This window comes from Paroedura picta, chromosome 4 (assembly GCF_049243985.1).
Source record: "Paroedura picta isolate Pp20150507F chromosome 4, Ppicta_v3.0, whole genome shotgun sequence".
In the NCBI taxonomy this organism is placed as follows: Eukaryota; Metazoa; Chordata; class Lepidosauria; order Squamata; family Gekkonidae; genus Paroedura; species Paroedura picta.
Window position 1 is genome coordinate 34,461,658 of NC_135372.1, and position 23,440 is coordinate 34,485,097.

Sequence of the window (23,440 nt, forward strand, 5' to 3'; positions counted from 1 at the left end):
CTTTTGATTAGGAGGAGATGGACGGATACATTGGAGTGCTGCCATTAGAACAAGATGAATCCATTGTGAGAGGCAATCCAGAAGAAGAATGTTCAGTTGACTGCACAAAGCAAAAACAGGCAAGCCTTTTCAGTTGGCTTTTTCAGGGTACATTTAGCAGGAACTTCATGGATTGCTGTGTTCAGCAGTCATCTTTCAAACGCCTTACAGAGCTTAGGGCAGCTCTTTGGAAATGCAGCTGATTGTATTGTCTTCTAGTCACAGAATAGGGGATATCATGGAGGTTACTCCACTGGCTTAAGGAGTATTGATCCAAAAGTCTATAAGTGGAGCTCCTCTAGCTAAGCTGAAAAGATGTTTCACATCCACCTTTAACAGAGATGTGACAGAACAGATTGCATCAAGATGTGAAATTTGCAGTGGGAAAGGGTGTTCAGCAAAATGTTGCAGTACTCTCTCCCTTGCCCCCCAAATTTTTCACACATATTCTTATTAATATATGTTAAAATGTACCTTAGGTAGAAAAATATCATTTTCTGGAATAATGATGACGTTTTTAATGACATAATATTTCTAGATGGGGAAGAAATGGAGGTAATGACAGATTTTATTTTCATGGGCTCGAAGATCACTGCAGATGGGGACTATAGCAAAAAAATTAAAAGGCGCTTGCTCCTGGGGAGGAAAGCAATGGAAAATCTAGACAGCATCCTATAAAGCAGAGACATCACCCTGCCAACAAAAGTGCGTCTAGTCAAGGCTATGGTCTTCCCAGTTGCATGTATGGCTATGAAAGCTGGACCATAAGGAAGGCCGAGCGTCAAAGAATTGAGGCTTTTGAACTCTGGTGCTGGAGAAATCTCTTGCGAGTCCCTTGGACTGCAAGGCGAACAAACTGGTCAGTCCTAGAGGAGATCAGCCCTGACTGCTCCTTAGAAGGCCAGATCCTGAAGATGAAACTCAAATACTTTGGCCACCTCATGAGAAGGAAGGACTCCCTGGAGAAGAGAGCCTAATGCTGGGAGCGATTGAGGGCAAAAGAAGAAGGGGACAACAGAAAATGAGGTGGCTGGATGGAGTTACTGAAGCAGTCGGTGCAAACTTAAATGGACTCCGGGGAATGGTAGTCATTGTCCATGGGGTCGCGTTGGGTCAGACACGACTTCGCACCTAACAACAACAACAATATTTCTGGAAAGGCCATATGCAGTCAGCGTCCGGTATACCTCAAGGACTGTGTTTGTCTATACTCCTTGAAGAGCGACTCGCTCTATCCATTCCAACAACCTGGTAATCTGTGGCCCCAAAGTAATCCACCTGGCTTTGACCAGAGCCAGAACTTTTTCATCCATGACCCCAACCTGGTGGAATGAGCTCCCCGATGAGATTAAGGCCCTATAGGAATTCAAACAGTTCCATAGAGCCTGCAAAGTGGAGCTCTTTCCCCAGGCTTGTGGGTAAGAACAACGATGAGGAAAGCCAAAATTGATTCAGTTGTCAGGAAACTATAACACCGACATGTTCCTCTCATCTGTCAGTCTGTTCTTTGTTATCTGTTATATGCTATATATTAGTTATCTATGGTTTGTTATATTTCCTGGTTTTAATTGGGTGGAAATGTTTAATGTTCTACGTACACTGTCCCAAGATGTCTTAGCGAGGGGCAGTACATAAGCTGAATAAATAAAATATATTTAGAACCTGTGGAAATCTTTTGGATAAAGTATACAAAAGATTTGAGAAACTGAAATACAGGCAATACTTTCTCATCACCTTAAAATAGTTGTGCTGCTTTAGCAATATAAATAGAATTTTGCATATTTATGGAACTTCGAAGTTTCGCGCCTGAGTTTCCTTCAAATAAAATTTTATTTGTTTTATTTATTTGTATACCGCCATTCCATACGGCTCTGGTTGGTTTTGAACAAATCCAATGCCAGCATGTAACAGCTTCCAACTACCTCTATCCTGTGCTACCTTCATCAGATCAACAGTTTTTGCCACCTGCAGTGTAGGAAAAAAATGGGCATTGGAAATGCGGGAAATGAATTATGCCATGAAAAAAAGAGTGCCTTTATACAGAATCAAAGAGCTTCTTGTGGCGCAGAGTGGTAAGGCAGCTGTCTGAAAGCTTTGCCCATGAGGCTGGGAGTTCAATCCCAGCAGCCGGCTCAAGGTTGACTCAGCCTTCCATCCTTCCGAGGTCGGTAAAATGAGTACCCAGCTTGCTGGGGGGTAAAACGGTCATGACTGGGGAAGGCACTGGCAAACCACCCCGTATTGAGTCTGCCATGAAAACGCTGGAGGGCGTCACCCCAAGGGTCAGACATGACTCGGTGCTTGCACAGGGGATACCTTTACCTTTATACAGAATCAGTCTCACAGGATGGAAACACGACTAACAGCATTGTTATTTACAGTTACAGTTTATAACGTTGAAGATAAATTATTCAAGAATTTAGTATAATATCTTGGTGACTAATAAAATTAGTCTTTTGTAAAGCCTGTTGGCATCCTTGAGATATGCTGATTTTATGTCTACAGTACACGTAGGAACTAGCATTAGCCAATACTGTAATTTGAAGATTTTATGTAAAACCTTTTGCACATTCTGGGTGAATGAAGCCTTGTCTTAATCAGTTTGTTCATTCCCAAAGAAAATATTTCATTGCAGGTTTTTAGTGCTCTTTCCAATTTAGAAGCTTTTCCTCTTTTCTTCAGTTCCTGGTAGCCTTTCAGGTTTGTAGTATCAGGGAAGATCAGCCCCATATAACTATAATTAAGAACTTCTGTGTTAAGATTTCAGTCCTCTGTACTACTCTCTTATAATCTCATGTGGCATGAGATCATATTGGTAAAATGATACACTTCCATTCTGTCATCAAGTCTTATGATCCGCTTCTGTAGTCAAGGTGGCCCTCTGCTGCATGGTGGTTTCACGTGGTGTTTCTTGGCTCATTGGAAGATGCGGTCTTGGATCCAACAGAGCATTTCCTCAGGTGGAAGAAATTCTCCCTGCGAGTGTGGCTCAATAGCTGTATTTGAGGTGACATTGGGGGGGGGGAGTTGTGATCTGTAGGTGGTATTCTTTCTGCCTGTGGAAACACTATTAAATCCAAACTGTTGATCTTGCATGAGCAGAAGATTTTACCACTAGAGGAATGTGCCCTTGCGCGGAGGACTGTGCCCACAACAGAAAAAGGGCTCAGTAGATGCAAGGTTTTTGGTATTCAGCATAAGATTTTCAGACTTTCAAAACTAGTTCTAAAATGTGATAATTCTTTTTTTAAAAAACCCACAAAAGCAGATCATGGAGATGGGGGAATCAAGAATGCCTGAAGATGAGACTCAACTTTCAGTGGATTTAGATGAAGCTTCTTCTACCGTAGCTGCTGTCCCCGAGAAGATTTCTAGTACACCTACCTCAGAGATTTTGCCAGTCTCTCAGCCTAGGTAAGTATTTCTATTATCTTCTGATTTCTAAATGCACAGTGGGAGCAGTGTAGACTGCACAATTAATCTTGAGTTCTTTGTACAAACACAAGATGGAGATAATTTACTGTTTGGAGAAGAAGAGCTGTTTTTTTTGTATCCAAATTTTCACAACCCAACATGCCCCAAAGTGGCTTACAAACACCTTTCCCTTCCCCTTACCATAACAGACACCCTGTGAGGACTCTAATAGAACTGCTGTACGAGAACAGCTGTAAGAGAACTGGTTAGCACAAGGTTACCCAGGTGGCTGCATATGGAGAGTGGGGAATCAAACCCGGATCTTCAGATCAGAATCTGCCACTCTTAAACACTATGCCATACTGGCTCTTTCACTTATATTTCATTTGTCTTATTCATAATAGGCCAACTTATGTCAAATGTGAGCTGGCAAACTGCATTTATTTGAAGGTTGCTGAATTGACAATAATGCCACTGCTATAAAGTACTGTTGCACTTGGAATCCTGCAAAGTTGAGCATTTTCCACAGGGATCAATGGATTTCTCTTGGGGACCACAGCACTTTAGAATGGAGAAAGGAGAGGGTTGTCTTTGCTTAGTACTTTGACTGCTACATGGACTCCTTGATGTAGCCAGGAAGGAGGAAGGCTCATGAGGTCTGAACTTGTTGAGGCTGAAAGGGGAAAAGATCTTGGGGTCGTAGTGGATAGCGCAGCAAGAGTGTCAAGCCATTGTGCTGAAGAGACAAAAAAGGCAAACTCCATTAGGAATTGTTAGGAAAGGGATTGAGAATAAAAAGGTTGATGTTGTAATGTCCTTGTATAAATCTATGGTGCTGCTTCATTTGGAATACTGCATACAGTTCTGGTCATTGTAACTCCAAAAGAGCATTGCAGAGTTCAGAGGAGGGCAACAGGGTGGGATTGTGCACCCACACAAAAATTCCGGGTTTCTAAACCATTTGGGTCAGTCTGGCCCGAATTGATTTGGGTATATACTGACTCAGCCAAATCCCATTATAAGTATAGAGATTTGGAAAGATTTGTGTTTCCCAAATCAATCCACCTCCATTATAACCTATGCAGCCATTCAAGTCTATGGGAAATGTAGCCAGTCTCTCTGTTCAGTGGTCTGCTGGGGGCAGGAGTTGAAGTAGAGAAACTAGATTTGCAGTGTAGCTGCTGGAGCCTTTCCTCAAAAGAGTCCCCAGATTTCAAAAAGATTGGACCACGGGTCCTCTGAACACCCAAAGAAGATGCCCCATCCTCCTTTTCCTATAGGGGAAAAATAACTAGGCAATACAACCCTAGCAGAATGTCCCAGAGAATCTTGGCAATGAAAGCCAAGGGGGCATTTTTGCAAGGCCAGCTCAGCAGCTGGCCACTGTCACTGTGGCATCACCAAACAAACAGGATCCAGTTCACATCAGAAAATCTCTGGAGTAGAAATTGAGGGGGAGGGGGCATTTCTGCAGAGACAGCAAAACCACTGCTATCAAAGTACTATTGCCCAGCAGCAGACCCCTGCACCCCATAGTGGCAAATGCCAGCTTCTAAGATCTTACTCTTACCCCTTGGTTCTGTGTGTGTTTTAAAGCTCAATTACCCCTGCCAACCTGGACATTTTTTCAGTTTCAGGTAGAAATGATTTTGGCCCCCTTTCAGGCTTTGTGTATCAGCCAGAGGCAGGGAGGGCACCTATTAAGAAAGCATTGATACTAGGGCCTTTTACCAAACAAAAATAGCTTTGAATATACCTTTGCAGAGCTCTAGGATGGGTGTGGTATCTCTTGACCAGGAGGTCAAGGTGGTAAAGACATGTTGTTTGTTTCCTTTCAGTGCAATAGAAAATTCCAGTGCTGATAACCTCGTCGTCAGCTCTGCTGAAGTTGAACAAGCAGAACCTAACTGCGATATTGGTGGGGGACTTGAGGCTGACGCCCCGAGTGAGCCTTCCTCTCTGGTGGCTTCGCCAGAGAGGTGAGTATTGGAATAGCTAAGGGGCAGCTCTTTGTTGATGCTTTTCTAACTTTGTGACGGCTGCCGTTGTGTTCCTCGTTTGGGGCGTCCGGGTCTTCGTTTGTCGTCTAAGAATATTTATGGCTGTGTGTTCAGACGAGCTTTTAATGTTTGCACTTTTTCAGCCTTGTAGGTCAACACATAGAAAACGTCTCCTCACGTACCAAGGGGAAAATGACTAACTCGGAATTTGAACCGAAGCTTGCTGCAGAACAGAAGACGGATCCAAAGTCGGCATTGAATGCTTCGGGTAACTTAAGAGGGGATGTAAGTACTATAATCAACAGCGTTTGCCTTGCACAGGAATTTTAACAGTATATTGCCAATCCCAGTTCTAAATTCAGCTCAAGCATCTGTCTGAAGTAAGCAAGGAACCTCACCAGCTTGGATCCAGGGATCCATCAGTGGGAAGCACTGAGAGATGCAGATCATTTCCCCTACTAGCTCTTTCCAACTCACAGAGAAGTTGACTCTTGGGATTGTGCAGCCCGCATGCAGTCATGCAAGTCAGGAGGCTACAGTAAGGAGAGAGCAAAATCACCTCCTCCTTTCTCTTCTGTTGACAGTGTTGCACTTCCAGGACAGAGAGAGGGCAAACTTTTTCTCTCCCCTTGCTCACTGTAACCTGTGATCCACATCCCTGTTAGTTTAAATAGGTTTAAATAAGTCCTTTGTATGCAGAAGTTGATTTTTTGTGGCCGTGGAAAGAATTGTTGGTGACTGCTGGGTCAAACCCTTTGTTCAGTTCAGATCTGCCTAATACAAGAGGCTGCATGCCTTTCCGTCCTGGGATTGTTCTTTGAGCCAGCATGGCTATACACAGTTGCATTCAGCAGGGAAATTAATCCGTTCCATCTGTCGTAGCTCCCTTTCATTTGCTGTATTCCAATTAAAAAAAAAACCCTGCCAGCAGATTATTCTAGTATTTGAAATCCCTTTAATACTAACTTGGAAACTTGATTTCCCATTTCATTGTTGTTCCAAACTGTAAATGCAGAAAAATCAGTAGCATTATAAATACAATAAATAATTTGATACTGATTTTACCTTTTTTATCCGTCACGTTGTCAGTCAATAGATCAGGCTTTCTCAACTTGGGGCTTCATGAGCCCCTGGGATTTCTTGACGGCCCTGGAAGGTTTTCCTGAATGGGTGGGAGTTAGTTAATTTTTAATATATTTTTTTAATTTGTTAAACATGTATTGGGTGATATGACCATATATGGTCATGTCAATCCACCACCACCCTCCCAAAATGGCCAATGATGGGCCTGGAGGGGTTGTGAACGGGGAGGGGCCCAGGTGGGCATGTACACAGCTAGGCTTCCCAACCATAGTTTCCCTGATACCAGTGCAATATTTGGATCTGGGATTTATTTATTTACTTATTTGAAATCCCAGGGGTTTTTTTTGGAGGGGGGTCCCCAATAGACCTTAGGAGGTGGTGGTGGGATTGCACAACAGGAAGCGGTGCTTATACTGTCCACAGGCACACCTGATCCTGGGCTTCAAGAAAAGCCAGCCCCAGCCAAGATGGCACAGAGCGCTCAGCCCCTACTGCCCCCACCAGTCCTCAGCTGGCTTCTCTTACAGGTCAGTTGAAACCAAGTTGCAAGAGGAGCCAGCCCCAGCTGGGGTGGCAGGGAGCTCTCTGTCTTCTGCAACCTCTTTAAAATTCAAAGGGATTGCAGGAGCCCAACAGACAGCTGAGAGATGGGAGCAGTCTGTTCCTTCCTCTTCCTGTTCTCATGGCTACAGGTAATTCCCAAATATATCCAGGATTGTCTTGAAACTTTTTTTTTTGTTTTACTGAGAAAACCTTGATACATTTGGAATGCTGAAATAAACCTGAAAAATACTGGGAAGATATTTTCATGTTTATTTTTTGCTTGAGTAGATCTGAATGCCTGGGTTCAGTCAACAGAAACAGAAAACCTTCCAGTTGTTTAAAGGCAATTATGTTTGCATTGTAGCTTATAAAACACAATGCTTCAACAGAACTGGCAACCTACCATTAAGCCTACATTTGATATGCTACACGAACTCTTAAGGCTTATAGTGAGCAGAATAGGACACAATTCAGTGCCTAAATACTATCTCTATATACTGTGCCTACATACTGTCCCTATTTATTCAGTGCCTACATAATGTCTCTATAGAGACATACTGTCTCTATCTTCAAGTAATAATCCTTGCCCTTTTGTCTTCTTGTGCAGAGAAAAGTGGGAGAAATTGATCCAACTTCTGTGATAACTCCAAAGGACCCAGGAGATATTCCTACTTTTGATGAATGGAAGAAGCAGGTGATGGAAGTAGAAAAAGAAAAAAGTGAGCTCACATTCTTTTCAGACAGACTTCGAGCAGATTTTTTCCTTTGTGTATCCAATGATTTCATGTCAGCTTGGTGTTCTGACTTTAGTAAGGATTCCATGAGTTTCCTATAAAAGAAGAAGAGGCTCAAAGCGGCTTGCAGTCGCCTTCCCTTTCCTCTCCCCACAACAGACACCCTGTGAGGGAGGTGAGGCTGAGAGAGCCCAGATATCACTGCTCAGTCAGAACAGCTTTCTCAGTGCTGTGGCGAGCCCAAGGTCACCCAGCTTGGCCGCATGTGGAGGAGTGCAGAATCGAACCTGGCTTGCCAGATTAGAAGTCCGCACTCTCCCAGTTACATCAGGGCACCTCTGAGCAAGCTACCACTTTCCTAATTTTCCGATTAACGTTTTCTAAAAGGCCTTGGAAGACTAGGAAATCGATAGCTCACTGGTGGTCTTCAAGGAGCGTCTGGACAGACACATCACCTGGATGCTTTAGGCTGTCCCCTTCCAATCTATGATTCTAAGAGCCAGCTTGGTGAAGTGGTTAGCAGCATGGACTTCTGATCTGGCAAGCCAGGTTTGATTCCATGTTCCCCCACATGCGGTCAGCTGGGTGACATTGGGCTTGCCACAGCACTGATAAAGCTGTTCTGACCAAGCAGTGATATCCGGGCTCTCTCAGCCCCACCTACCTTACAGGGAGTCTGTTGTGGGGAGAGGAAAGAGAAGGCGACTGTAAGTTGCTTTGAGCCTCCTTCAGGTAGGGAAAAGCGGCATATAAGAACCAACTCTTATTTTTTATGTAGAGTACGTCAGCTATACTAATGGGAAATATGGACCTCTACATGCTGAATCCCTGAATTCTCTGCCACTGACCGCATGAGTGGAGCTTTTCTATAGAACTTTGCTGCCTTCCTCTGCAATCTTTTGTGTGGCCCAGTATTATGTCCTGATGGATCAGTGGGGGTGGATCAGCAAAAATCCCAGTTCCCACTTTTCAAAAGCATTCACTCCTGAGGAGAAGTTGCTTAGGATCAAAGTCATTTGTTTGCTGTGCAGGTTTTTCATTGGCTACATATGACGAGAGGAAGGAATACATCAGCCTGAGATTTTCCCAGATCTGTTCATGTAATAGGGTTTGTCTCTGTTCCAAACAGGCCTTTGAGAGAGTTCTAAAGTGGGCACATGGGGTTCCCTTAGTGAATTTAAAGCCTGAGTACTTATTTATTATTTAACGTGTGGTGTGTTCAGTGTAGCTCTGAGATGTTTAGAGGTGGCTTGCCATTGCTTGCCTCCACGTCATCATCCCTAGTGTTCTTTGGAGGAACTACCACCCAAATACTTGGAGGTCTTCCATCCAAATACTAAGCAGGGGCAACCCTGCTTAGCTTCCAGGCTGGCATTGGACTTGCCTGGGGCTACAAGGTGACACTCCTACCAGTTTCTAAAATGTGACGGTAAATGCGAAAGTACCCATAAGTAGAATTCCCAATAAAAGGGTTCTTTGTACTCACTGTGGCTTGCCTTGTTTTAGTTGGAGCATGCAACTTGCTTCACAGAAATTGCTTTCAGTTGGAAAGTAGGATCATGTACTGGCTTGGTAAAGACTTGTGAACAATTTTCCATTCTGTTCTCTCTTGTTTGCAGGTCAGGCAATGCATCCATCCTCCAATGGAGGTCAACATCCCACAAAAAAGGTCCAGAAAAACCGAAATAATTATGCTTCCGTGGAGTGTGGGGCCAAAATATTGGCAGCTAACCCAGAAGCAAAGGTAATCTCGTTATTTCAAAACCACTCTGGAACACTGTCAGATTTTTCTACTTATTGGATTTCTTGAATAAACTTATTGCTGCTTTGAACTTTTGGGAGTGTGTGCAAGTGTTCTGATAGTTCCACTCTATGCAGTGTCTGTACACTTTTTAAACAGTCTTCACTGAAAGCTGTCTCTTCGAAAGCTGCTCTTTGCTTTGCGATTTCTAAAGCAACAGTGATATAGCAAGAAAGTATTAGAAAAGGAAGAGACTTGATGCTACAGAATGTAGTTAGTAATATCAGGACTTTCTTAGCCTCACCTCCTTCACAGGGTGTCTGTTGTGGGGAGAGGAAAAGGAAGGTGAATGTAAGTCACTTTGAGACTCCTTTGGGCAGAGAAAAGCGGCATATAAGAACCAACTCTTCTTATTTTTTATGTAGAGTACATCAGCTATACTAATGGAAAATATGGACCTCTACATGCTGAATCCCTGCAGTACTAAAATATGGTAAGTTTAAAGACTTCTGGGCTGGAATTAGGTGTGGGTTATAAATAGGCGTATCGCATCTGGGTTTACATGTATAATAGTTGATGAGAGTGATTTTCGACATTTTAAAATTTAGTTTCCATGGTAATGGTATAGTGCAAAAGATTTTGGAACTTGCCCCCTGCCTTGACTCTGATTTTACTACTGTCTTGAAGGTTTGTTGTGGAGCTGTGTGAGCCAATTCAGGTGAAGCAGCTGGACATTGCCAACCATGAGTTATTCTCATCCACTCCCAAGGACTTCTTAGTGTCTATCAGTGACAGGTATGGCACTTGCCTGAATTTGATCTTTCTGCAATGGCCAGACAATCACTTCTGTTGAAGGGATTTCATAGTTTCCCTGCCCTTTGCAGGCTTATCCAGCATCCTGTTCTAGTGTCATACAAAACATTGCAGCATGTGAAGAAATGTTTGGATTTGGATTGTGCTCATGAATGTCAGATTCTGTTATAGTGACTTAGAGCTTTCATGCTGTGTTACCAGCACATGCAGTATGCGGCTTTAGTGTCATACAAAATAGTGTGGCATGTTATGAAGCGTCATATTTAGTGTATCTGCCTGAGGTGCAATTTTCTTTGCCAGAAAGATGTAATACTTGGCCTTAGAATTCATACCACCAAATTAGCCTTTACAACCAGCAGTTTTGGTGGTATGAATTCTAAGTAGGGTGGTTGGCTCCAGTGTAGAATTTGTATGAGCTGGAGGTACTTGAGGTTGTTCAATTAATCAGTTTCCATAGATAATCTTTTTGAACTGTCAGAAAAGCTTTTGGTAGTCCCTGGGTCCAAAGGCATCTGCCTGGCCTCGACCAGGACCTGGAGCTCTGGCTCCAACCTGGTGGAATGAGTTACCACCTGAGACCAGACCCCTGATGGAGCTATTACAGTTTCACAGGACTTGCAAGGTGGCACTCTTTCACCAGGCCTAGGGTTGAGGACAGGGTGACCTATTGAAACGGCCTCCTCCTGATCCTTGCAATTTGTCCTCAACCTTTTCTTCCATGCCACCAGAGTACCCTGCCAAATCTAACGGGTGGGGAAGAATATGATGGGTGGAGGTATGGTCTGGGAATAGGTAATTACAGGCTTAACTTATTTTTAAGTTTGGCCCACCTGGATGCTATTACCTGAAGTGGGAGACAGCATTCCTCTGAACTAGCTGAGATGTTGCTGTCCTCGTTTTTAACACAAGCATGTTTTATTTTCTAGATACCCAACAAATAAGTGGGTCAAGCTGGGCACTTTCCATGCTCGAGATGAGAGGAACGTCCAGAGTTTCCCTCTGGATGAACAGATGTATGCAAAATATGTCAAGGTAATTTCGGCTTGTCACGATCTCAGCCTAAATTCCTGAATGGTCAGTGGATTCATAATATCTTATCGGGTTGCCCTGGTATTCTGTTCTAGCAAAGTTAAGCAGGAGTTGTCTGGGCCCAGTGTGCCTGAGACAACATCTCTCCACCTATACCCCCCAAAAGAGCATTACACTCAGGCACCACCAACTGGCTGGTGATCCCTGGTCCCAAAGAAGCACATCGGTCCTCAACGAGAGCCAGAGCTTTTTCAGTCCTGGCCCCCACCTGCTGGAATGAGCTCCCTGAAGAGATCAGGGCCCTGCCCAAACTCCCACAGTTCCACAGGGCCTGCAAAAGGGAGCTCCTCCACCAGGCATTTGCCTGAGACAGACCACAGGTCCCCCTCAGACATCCCCTCCATGGCCTGAACCAGTCTGACCTCTGCAGGGACCTTCGCTAAATTACTGTTCTTGTTATATTGTTGTTGTTTAAGGTCACTGAAATTGTATTATTTAGAACCACCGTTAGATTATTGTTGTTGTATTTGACTATATTATATGTTAGTTTGTTCTATGTATTCCCCCCCCCCCCCGTGATGTAAACCGCCTTGAGCCATATGGAAGGGCGGCATAAAATCAAATAAATAAATAGACCCTTAAAAGCAAAAACAAAAAGATTTCCTCCTGCATAAGTGGACTCATGTTTACCACAGCAGGGTCTAATTCACTTACCAAACAACCCCCGCCCAATAACGTACGATTCAGATGGTGCATGCATGAGTGCAGCTTGAGAATTATTTCCCTCTGAGAGGTCCAGCAGTTTTGGTATGCTGTCACACAGGTTGCCTTGTATGGTAGCATCATGCAACTTTGAACAGCTTATCTTTCTGTGTAGTACAAGGGTTTTAAGAACCCTGTGCACCATAGCGATTAATTCTCAAGCTTTGTGTTGCATCTTACCAATGCTGAATGGAGGCCCCTTCACAGAATGGAGCTGTCTTGTTACTCTGTTGCTCCACACAAGAGCTGGGAAACTGTAGTGGACACATCAGAGTCTGCAGTTAGGAGTGGTGGAATTGTTCATTCAGCATGAGAGAAATAATACTAAAATTAAAAGGTGTAAAGCACCAGATCTGAATGGACTCATCACAAAACTTAAGAATAATTTTTTTAAGTGTTCATCACCAGCATGAAATCCTGTTTTGGCATGTATTCATTGCCCAAATGTGGGGGGAAGCTTTTTCCAGAAGCGGGATAAGACATATTGATACCATATAAGTCAGTTAAATCAAGATCTGAAATGTTTGCTAACATTTTGACACAGCAAATAATAGATATTGTTAAGACAGAAAGATGCCTTAATATTGAAATGGATCTTGGGTATTATGTGTAAAGTCTTAAATCAGCAAGCCTTGATATATCTGGTTATTAAAAAGACGTTTGTTCATGTTGAGTAGTTGTAGTAAATACATTGCATACCTAGTCTTAAGTGGGACTTTGTACGTGATACCAAGAAGGGGAAAAAGTACAAGAATCCCAGTGCCAAGATTGTTCGTAATGGTTGTGAATCTGAAGAGTTTAGTTTATAAAGAGGAAGGGGTGTCCCCAAAATTAGTTGCAATAGCTGTAATTAAGAACTTTACCAATAGCAGTTCAAAGCACTAAAATGTGCCCACTGGGAAACTAGCTTTATATGCAGTCTGAGACATTAGATACTTAAAACAAATTTGACATTCCAGTAATCAGCTTAGTTGAGGTTCATACCAAGCATATGAAGTTTAGTTTAGGTTATAACAGACATGTAGAGTTGCATGTCCAAAAATTAAGAGTGGATTGGAATAAATGTGTCAGCAGAGAGAAGGAAACATGACTGAAGAGTTTAACATACCATGGGTTATCCTTTTTTCATTGCCCTACCCACTCATTGACATGGACCACTTTGGCGGGGGGAGCAGTAAAGAATCTTGCATGCAGATGATGCCCAACAATTTGGAAATGTCACCTGATTTCCCAATGATCTCCCATTTCAGTCCTCATCAGGCTATTTTTCTGTCTGGTGAAATTGAAAATGCAGGTATCAATGTCCCTTCATTATTTAAGAGACCACTAACCTCTCTGGGCCCACCCCGATTCTGCATTTTGTCAGCATAGGGGTCAGCCATGGGGTATGGACCTGGATCTGGGAGATCCAGGGTGGATCTCTACTTACCCATGCAAGTTGGAATTGGTCACATGGCCTTAACCTGCCTTATAGGGTTGTTGTGAGGATAAAATAGAGAAGCGGGTTAAGGATATAAGCCTCTTTGGAGAGAAAGTTGGATATAAATGAAATTAATATGTGCTAGAGGCTTCTTTTCTCATCCCTCGCCCAAAAGCCTGCCAGTTTTGTTTGTTTATTTCTTCAGCTTACTGTAGATTTCAGTCCCTAATAGTTACACCCATGTATAGCCGTTGAAATCTGTGGGCTTAGAAGGGTGTTTCTGTTAGATAATAAAAACAAATTCCTTATTAGCCATCTGAAATGAATGCCGCTGTTGGGGGGCCAGGGGGTGGGGCGGGACGTGTTTTTTAACTAATCCCTTTCGGTGCATGTCAGTTCTTGATTCTGTAGTGAGAAGCTGGAGTCATTTAGCTTTGCATGTCGCTGTAGGCTGTGATACGTGTCTTTCTCTTTTTCTTGACTTTTATCCTTTGTAGCTGGCGGGGGCGGGGGGGGGGGGCGTTTGACTTGGGAGGGGAGGGCTCTGGGGAGCCAGAGAAAAATGGCTATACTGATAGGCCTTAATTACGCGAGGGGGTAATGCTATTGCTTGTGGCATGCATACAGTCTACTGACAATTTTTTTTCTTTTTTCCTCTCTTGCTTCAGATGTTCATCAAGTACATAAAGGTTAGCAACCTCTTAATAACATTGACGGCCTAGGGCTTGGGTACCTTCTGCGGCTGAGCACACTAGTGCATGGCTCAAGAGTTCAGCCTCGCGACAATCTTTTGCACAACGGGTTGTGCAAATTTCATTTTCCGTCTTGATTTAAAATATATATAGAACAGGGACTGTTCTGGTGCTTCCTGGGGTATTTTATTAAATGTCTTTTGCATTTCAGGTGGAGCTGGTGTCACATTTTGGATCGGAACACTTCTGCCCTTTGAGCCTTATAAGGTAATCTTCTGGGAAATGCTGAAGCAAAGGTTGGTTCGTTGCTTGGAGATGCTTAAAATTAGGTTGCCTTGTGCTGAACCAGAACCGTTTAAAGCTGCCATTATTCATCATTCCTTTCAATAGCAGAAGACTTGAGAATTTTACTGACTTTCCATAGAAAGTTTTCAGCATAAGGCTTAATGTGAAAAGCTGGAAACAAGGCAGACTTTTGTAGGCACTTAAACCTTGAATGCTTGAGAAATATCTTTTTTGTTTTTAGGCATGGGTAAATTTTGACCAAAGATATCAGTTTGTAGATCACTCAGCCTAAAATCTTTCATTGAATATTATTTGTGGAATATGATTTATCACATCTTTTTGCAACGTAATTAAAATTGTGTTTTTCCCCCCGCAGAGTGTTTGGTACTAGTATGGTTGAAGAATATGAAGAAATAGCTGACTCTCAGTACCAGTCTGAAAGACCTGAGCTTTTTGATGAAGATTATGGTATGTAAATCAGTGAGACACGGATTAGTTATTCTTGTCAAGAAGAGCTGCAGGTTCTTTGGGATGGGTTTTTAATGTAAAGTAATGGGATAAAGCAGAATACAGGTGGCCAAAAGAAGCTTAGTAAAATAGGTAGGCAGTGTGGATGAAAGATGGGAACCTGAGGAAAGTATTCAGGACTGGGATGTGTTTGACACTGTAGGAATATAGTCTAGGGCAGGCTTTCTCAACTTTTTTACCAGTGAGAAACCTTTCCAGGGCTGTCAAGAAACCTCAGGGTTTCATGAAACCCTGGTTGAAAAAGTGTGGTCTAGGTTACGTGGCCAGGAGTCTTTTGGGGTGCAATCCAACACAAAATTTAAGCTGGTGCTTAGAGCTCTTGCACAAGTGGAAATTAGAACAGCACATAGTCAGACTTAATGTATCCTCACTTGCATTTCTGCTTGAGCAAGATCTTGTGCAACCAGTTTCCAGGCATTATACTATATAGGGAGAAAAGTCCTAGGCGTTCCCCAAAGGTGCTAGGTGTTGCCCCAAACTGCTAAGCTATTTTTAGGCTTCCTTTCCTGTACCTTTGGATGCCAGCTTATATTTAAGAGTTCTGCACCTCGATCATGATTTGGTTAGGGCCTCAGTGAGGCCCAAGAGGCAGCGAAGCGAGGAGAAAACAACCCAGTTTGCAATTTTGGATTGAAATTCACAGCCCTTCTGAGAGCAGTCATAAACAAGGCTGTGCCAGATGGGCTCCTGCAGTGATGCATGATATCCCACCTCGGTGGGTTTTAGCTGTGGCACAACACTGCCCTCCATCCAGAAGAGAAAGAGACCTCGGTATGGCCTTATGCCGGAGCTTATAGTTTTATCTATCAACTCCTGTATTGATCTTTGGCTGTTTGGGTTTGGTAAGACTGTGAAAACATTGCAGCATCTTGTCCCAGTGAACTGATTCCCAGCAAGTGCCCCTTAGTCAGACTATGTAGGAACTGCCAAACTGTCAGTTGCCATTAAGAGCATGTTTCTTTCTGTTTTAAACAGATTATCCTTTGGACTACAATGCGGGTGAAGAAAAGTCTTCAAAGAATATAATTGGCTCTGCCACAAGTGAGTACAGTCATTAGCACCACTGAAAAGCACCTCACACCATTTTATTATTTGTTTGTTTGTTCATTACATTTCTATACCGCCCTCCCCTGAGGCTCAGGACAACTTACATGAAACATAGAACAATACAGGGAAATGGGTAGCCATGGTAATAATAACGGTAATAACAGTAGAACAAATAGTACACTTGAACGATAGAACAGCAGTTCACAGTGAAGCATACTGATGGACCCATAGCTGGTCAATTCCCACAAAGAGATATATGGAAAGGGGGCTTGGGGGCCCATGGCAATCGACCTCAACGAAATGCTTGGCGGAAGAGCTTCCTTTTGCTCCAGTTCCGTTAGGGCCCTGATGTCTTCTGGGAGCTCATTCCACCACGTGGGGGGCCAGGGTGGAGAAGGCTCTGGCCCTGGTTGAGGTCAAGCGAGCTTCTTTGGGAACAGGGATTACCAGCCAGTTGGCAGTGGCGGAGCGTAAGGCTCTTTGAGGAGTGTAGGCAGAAAGGTGGTCCCTCAGGTACACTGAAAAAACGAAGGTGGTTGCGTTCTGTTGCCACACCATCTTGTCCCTCCAGATTTCTTCTGTTACTACCGCAGTGATCTCTTTGGAAGTACAAGCATTGAGAGATGTATCTTCCTATCACTGGGATAGGAACAGGCATGACGTATTTGGCCGAGTGGTCTGCCTGTATGATTACTGAACCCCATAAGCCAGTTATTCTTGAAAGGTAGTGGGTGCCCAGTCCCACTTTAGGCACATCTCAGTGCAGGCAGCAGCTTGAAATTATCTTATAAAGAAAAACCTTAACCGTAAGCAAAAAACTGGCAAATAGTCTATTGATCGGAAAGTAGGGAATGCGCTGGAATGTAACCCCCTGCTGGCCCATTCTTGTATCTCAGTTTGGTATCCGAAGCAGAGCTCATCCACCTAACCCTCGTCAGTCACGTCAGGATAATGATGTGAATAACTTCCTTCATGGCTATTTTTGTTTTTATTAGATGCCATTTTAAATATGGTGAACATTGCTGCTAATATACTTGGAGCAAAATCTGAGGAGCATTCTACTGATCAAGGTAACTCAGTGCTGTGTGGTTGACCGTACATACATTTTAAAGATGAGATGGTGGCTTTTCTCATATGGTTGAGGATTTCTCTTTGCTTCTTTAGTTTTCGTTTGATCAAGTGATACATTGGGTGAAGTAGTCTTAAAAGAATAACAGTAGGGAAATGTTCTTATTCCTCAGCCGGATTGCTATTTGATCGTTGTGCTAATTACTAAAATCAGTTAATTGTGTTGTTTCATATTAAGTCTAAAAAGAACCAAAATCAGGCTTGCTAGCGCATGCCACCCAACCCATGCCATTTACAGGATGGCGTTTTTTAACCTCATGAAATACTGGGCAAAACTAGACTACAGTCAGGAAGTCAGTGGACAATACTTACCCAGTGTATTGACCGGTAATGCTCAAGCAGGTTGAAATTCCCAAACTTTCACTACAGAAAAGGTTGCTAATATCTGGTCAGTCTTAAGTCCCACTACCTTGCTCTGTAGAAAATTGTGGACTTCGGGAGGCTCAAAATAAATCTGTGCCAAGCAGCATCAATTCTCTGAATGCCAAGATTACAAACTCTTGGCATACGGACCAGGATGCTTTTCCATCGCTTCACGGTAACTTATCACTTCCCAATATCTCGGGATTGTTTCTCAGTTGGAGGAAGTGATGCTCAGGCAGCTGTGTATGTCTTGGTCTCCAAACCCCTCACCATCTTTGTTGCCCTCTTCTGGACACGCTCCAGTTTGTCAACATCCTTCTTCAACTGTGGTGCCCAAAACTGAACACAGTACTCAAGTGAGGCTGAACCAGAGCAGAGTGTGTTGTTTTTTTGTGTGCTGTTTCTATACCCGTTAGGATATCCTGCATTAACAGTACTCTCTTATTTGAAATAGGAAATGAAAGTGTCCCTGAAAATAAAACTGCCAGTTCCATGGTGGTACCCAGTCTTCTGGAGCCAACTACCACTCCTTCTCTGGAGTAAGTCACTCTTTGCATGTATAATCACGTATTTGGCATTTTCCGCCTGCCTTATCTCAGAGCCTGGATGGATTGCAGTGCATTTCAGTTCAGTAGAAGCTCCTACTAAAACTGTGCAAGAAAAAGCATTGCCCTACCTCTCAGTCACCTCCTCCACATGATTTCTCTCTCATCTTGCCATCCCCCATGTCTTTTAACCTGAGCTGAGTTTCCTTGGCCTCTAAACCAGTAATTGAATGATTTAATGGAATGGATTTTCCTTTTCCCCACATAGTCAAGCTCTATAATACTAGAGTACTTTAAACCACCCCTTATGTGATTTTGATTCATTTCCTTATCCATCAGATTGCCCAAAGCAACAATCCCAGGCATATTTAAAATGCAGCCTGAGTGACCCTCAGTGGTCTCTTTGGATTCAGGGCCTGGCTCCAAATTCTTGGTAATCCCTAAGTTTGCAAGATGAGTTTCTGCATGCCTAAGATGGGAATCAGGATTTGTTTGTGTGTGTGCGTGTCCGCCATTCTCCTGAGTATCTCAGGACCCGTAGGTACATCAGAGTTGGCCAAGTCTAACTTTTGACTTTCATCTTCAACCTGTTTATAGGCTTGTTCCTTCAGAGATACCACAAACCGAGAAGGAATCGGTAATCGTAGATGCGACGAAAGACAGCCCAATTGTTCAGCTCGTCCAAGAATACGAAGAGGAAGCGAGTCAGTCCACCGTGACCCTGCTACCCAGCGATGATCAAGAAGAAGAAATGTCGTGGTTTGAATTGGAAACGCAGATCTATTGCTACGAGTTGATGACCGTCTGTTGCCTTTCCACCTTTTCGGAATATCTGTACAAACGCTGTTCGTCCATTGGGGCGCTGCATCGCTACCACAGCAAAAAAGATACCAGTTGGGGAAAATCCTTCTCTGCCGTTTTCCAGCCCCAGCTAGTTTCAACCACATCATTGTATACGTCGGTACACGAACCTCTTCCAGACAAACTGGACACCCTTATTCCAGAGCCATCTGAAACCGTTGTCAGCATCCTTAGCAGTGCGTCCACTGAGCCTGTGATGAATCAGACCGAGGGGACTTTTGAACTGGAACCCAGTCATCCCCAGACAGTCTCTCAGTCCATCCTCTTGGATGTCACCACAGGGGCCAAGTCACAGTCTACAACGGATGTGTCCTCCGAGCCCACAAACCATGAAGCTATGTCGGAAACTCCAGAGGTTTTGCCCCAGGAGGAGATATCTGCTGAAAGAGATGAAGTCGTCGGGTCTGTTACAGAAAAACTGCCTGGAACCAGTGTTGTAGCTGAAGTCAAAGAGACTGGAGAAGAGAGGACCACTACTGAAACAGCCTCGAAGCCGACAGAGACTGTTACACAGTCGGAATGCACCGGAGCCGTAGAAAACAGCGATGGGGAAACAAAGGAGGATTCCTTGGAAACAGAAAAACCAGGGGCGCCACCCGCTGTAGAGTTGTCTTCATCTCTGGACATAAAAGACGATGACACTGTGGTCGAGGAACCATTTCTCCCGATTCCTGTTTCTGGCGGATCGCCACGGACCGCTACAGACTTCTATGCTGAACTTCAGAACTCTACAGACCTGAGTTATGCTAATGGGAACCTTGTTCATGGATCCAACCAGAAAGAGTCTGTCTTCATGAGGCTCAACAATCGCATTAAAGCCCTGGAAGTCAACATGTCTCTCAGCAGCCGCTATTTGGAAGAACTTAGCCAAAGGTAAGCCTCAAAGCAGAGTCTGCTCTCAGTTCTAGTCCATTTTACAAAGCTGGTTGAGGAACGAATCTATGAGAAAGTAATTTGAGCCTGCTTTCCTATCAGAAATCTCTAGGAGGAAATGTGTTCAGAATGAACATACTGTTTGGATACCTTAGATGCTTTGATACCTTCAATGGGCTATAACATTACATAGCTAAGAGTAAGATCTTCTAAAATGTTGTTTTTAATATACCGTTTTAAATGTTTTATATTGGCTTGTTTAATAATATCCTGATGTAAGCCATCTCAAGGCCATCTTGGATTGGGGGCAGCCTAAAAATGTCATAAATAAAATTAAGATATGTCAGATGTGCTCATGTAGATTTGAAGACACAGAAGCTCAGCTTTTGCCGCAAAATTCCTTCTACATGTGCCCCAAGCTGTTGAATTCTGCTTTGCAGCATGGTGCCTGTACATGAAGAGAAATAAATTATACTGGATTAATTTGGGGACCAGATTTTTCCTCTTAAAGTTGTATTTTGATGAGGCGAGAAGGGGGGAGTCAGGGACCCATGGACATCAATTGAAAGGTCATCCATGTCAAGAGATTTTGTTCTCACTCATCTACTCAAAACACAATGAGGGAGAAATGACCTTGTTACAGAGATGACAATACCTCTGAGATTTGTGTGTGACTTTGCTTTGTAGATACCGCAAGCAAATGGATGAAATGCAGAAGGCTTTTAATAAAACGATAATAAAACTTCAGAACACTTCACGCCTGGCAGAACAGCAGGTACGTTTACTTTGCTTCCCTCTGTTTCCTTGGCTTAGAGGCCACTAAACATCACAAGGACAAAGAGAGGCGCATGGCCAAGAAATCAAGCGAAACTTGCAGGCTTTCTGCTTAATTGCTGCTTGAGTTCATGCAGGCTTATAAGCAGCGCATGTTTAATTTGGACTGTGTTCATTGCTTCTGTAATTCAAAGTGTTTGTGAGAGTTTTGTTTTGCTTTGCTGCTCAAGAACACTTCTGCAGCATCTGTAATTGCAGATGCTTTTCTCTTACTGCTAGTGGCCTTTGTTTCAATCAAAAATAAGGGTCGTCTTCAGTCTTCTCTGCACTTACATTGGGGCTGTGATTGCACAGGCCAGCCACCAGAGGCTCTCTTACAGCTACGGTAGTATTTATCCCACTCCAAGGACAACCCTTCCTCTCCAGAGCTCATTAGAGGTTGTTTTCCTGCCTGATGGTCCCCTTTTCCTCAGTCCTTTCTTCCCTGAGTCATTGTGAGGACATCTTTTCTTCAGCTCTGGGTATCTTGGAGATTTTTTTTCAGAGTTTCTTTGTTCCTGGGCTCACTCCCACCTTTGGAATATGTTGCAGAAAGTTTAAGTTTAAAAAAATGTACCCAACACGGTACAAAAATGATCTGTTCAGGTGAACATCTTCTCTGCCTTTTCTGATTGGGTGTCCCATAATACAGCCATGTACAAGAGCTGCCTCCAATTTACCCCAAAAGCCCACTCCAATCAAGCAACAAGCTCATGGGAGAAAGTGCCCTCTTGCTTTAAGAGCATGACAGTGAAAGCATTTGGCCCTGTTAGAACTGCCCAACTTGAACTGCCACCACTGAGTATCTCAGTTCCAGGGGCAGAACAGAAGCATCAAGTCCAGTTGCCTTGTTTGTTCGGCTGAACACCGCATGTCAGAATCCGTGCCTACGAAGGCCAATTCCAAAAGGAGAAACATCATTCTTAAATGTTCCCAGAATAAATGAACTCTTCATTTTCTATTGAATCAGCTTGTGTTCTGATGGAATGGTGGGGAGTCTTCTCCACATGCCTCCTCCACATTCCTCCCTGGTTCATTCATTCTCAGGAGGAATAGAACCTCTCCAGACGCACTGGTGGTTCCAGCAGCTAATCAACCATCTGGATAATCCTCCCTAGCACCATGACTGAGTTCTATGCCTCCATCTCCTTGGAAAGGTTACCCTTATTATTTTTCTTCTCTGATACCTCAAGAATGGAACAACTGGTAATCACAGAAAGCACCTTCAGAACCAAGGCACCCCTTTTCATGGAACTGTGATGCTTTAGGTCTGCTAGTTTGGTATCCTCCTGCAGTCTCTCCTCAACTCCTTATGGAGCACTCAGATTCCAAGGAAGAGCAGACTTTGAGGGCTGACTCCCTTTTAGACTAGGCTCAGAATTACCATTGGACCCTTTCTCTGAGGGCACTGATCCTGATACAGTGTCACCCAATGAAGAACTGAAGCTCTATACAGAGTAAATGATGCAAATGGACAAATTGTTGGAAGTAGAGATGACCTCCAGCAACCCAAGACTTTGAGACAAGTACTTAGGGAATCTTTATGCAGAGTTGCCTGGTATAATTGCCTTCCCTATCCTAAAGGGCAGACTTCCTCAAACTTTCTACCATTGAGAAACCCCTGAAACATTCTTCAGGTTTCACAAAACCCCAGAGATGTCAGCAAGCCACACCTTCCTGTCATGTCCCCAGAAGGCAATGTCACCAAAAGTGACATCACCCAGACACTCCCACTGAATGTGAATCAGCAGACCACTCCCAAACTACTGCTGCAGTGGTCCCTGTCAGTGGTTCTCTCCCAAATCACATTAATCTAATCCATACTGTAAGGCCTGTGGTAGCTTGGGACTCTTTCAGGATCAAATATCTGGTGGCAGTCACATGAGCCAGGAAAGTGGAAGAGCTGGCAGTTTTGACAGCTAACCTTCCATTTATTAAGTTCCAGGCTAGCATGTAGTTCTGAGATCCAGTTTACATTTTTTACCTGAGGCAATTTCTGGTTTCCAACTTGCTCAGAACTGTCCTTCCAGTGTTCAGATGTTTTCAGTGCAGGCACTCATTACCTCCCTCCTATCTTGCTACGAGTTCATAGGATGCAGTTACATTTATGACACTCATGGCAGCTGACGAGGGCTGAGGAAACAAGGGAGCTCCTCCCTACAGAGCACTTAACTGTTAGGCGGGAAAACAGCCTCTAATGAGCACTGCAAGGGAAGGGGCCCCCTTTCGAGTGGTGGAAATACTACAGCAGGTGTAACAGAGTTCCAGTGGCTGGCCTGCACAAGCACAGTCCCAGTATGTACCTGTACCGAAGACACCTCAATGAACAACAGTTGCAGTTAAGTGCAGGTAGATGTTTATTATATGGTCAAAGACTAGCAAGTCATAAGTTTCAAAAGTGCAACCCTGTTTTACAGCTTGCTTCATACGGTGTTGGCCTGTTCTTGAGCCAAATTTTAAAGAACAGTTTTAAGAAGAAAATAGGCTTTTCCCCACATGGCCGCAGTTTAATTTAGTCTAACTTTCTTAAGTTGGAAAAAGAAAGGATGTGTCTCCCTTGGACCCAGCTCACTGTGACTGCCTCTGCTGTAGCATCTTGTAGATTTGGGGCCCTGTCTTCAGCTCAGCAGCCTGATGAAAAATATAAAACGGGACAATTTTTCTGTATCCTGAATAGACTATGCAAGTAGTTTACTTGCCATTGTGAGAAGAGTGATTTAAGTTTCC

At 43.6% G+C, this 23,440-nt stretch overlaps 1 protein-coding gene across 3 annotated transcripts in view; it reads left to right on the plus strand.

The window, feature by feature from the left end:
• The window catches only part of SUCO (SUN domain containing ossification factor), a 44,233-nt gene that overhangs the window by 13,507 nt on the left and 7,286 nt on the right, over nt 1–23,440 (plus strand). The window contains exons 3-19 of one of the 3 annotated variants that reach the window (XM_077332291.1): nt 12–119; nt 3,305–3,453; nt 5,292–5,432; nt 5,597–5,738; nt 7,687–7,798; nt 9,433–9,557; nt 9,980–10,047; nt 10,242–10,349; nt 11,294–11,399; nt 14,247–14,267; nt 14,482–14,537; nt 14,932–15,023; nt 16,059–16,124; nt 17,126–17,200; nt 18,076–18,160; nt 18,764–19,900; nt 20,588–20,675. In XM_077332291.1, coding sequence (XP_077188406.1) covers nt 12–119; nt 3,305–3,453; nt 5,292–5,432; nt 5,597–5,738; nt 7,687–7,798; nt 9,433–9,557; nt 9,980–10,047; nt 10,242–10,349; nt 11,294–11,399; nt 14,247–14,267; nt 14,482–14,537; nt 14,932–15,023; nt 16,059–16,124; nt 17,126–17,200; nt 18,076–18,160; nt 18,764–19,900; nt 20,588–20,675 — 2,679 coding nt within the window. The remainder of the gene's footprint in view (nt 1–11; nt 120–3,304; nt 3,454–5,291; nt 5,433–5,596; nt 5,739–7,686; nt 7,799–9,432; nt 9,558–9,979; nt 10,048–10,241; nt 10,350–11,293; nt 11,400–14,246; nt 14,268–14,481; nt 14,538–14,931; nt 15,024–16,058; nt 16,125–17,125; nt 17,201–18,075; nt 18,161–18,763; nt 19,901–20,587; nt 20,676–23,440) is intronic. The other 2 variants (XM_077332292.1, XM_077332293.1) reach the window with 2 other exon arrangements.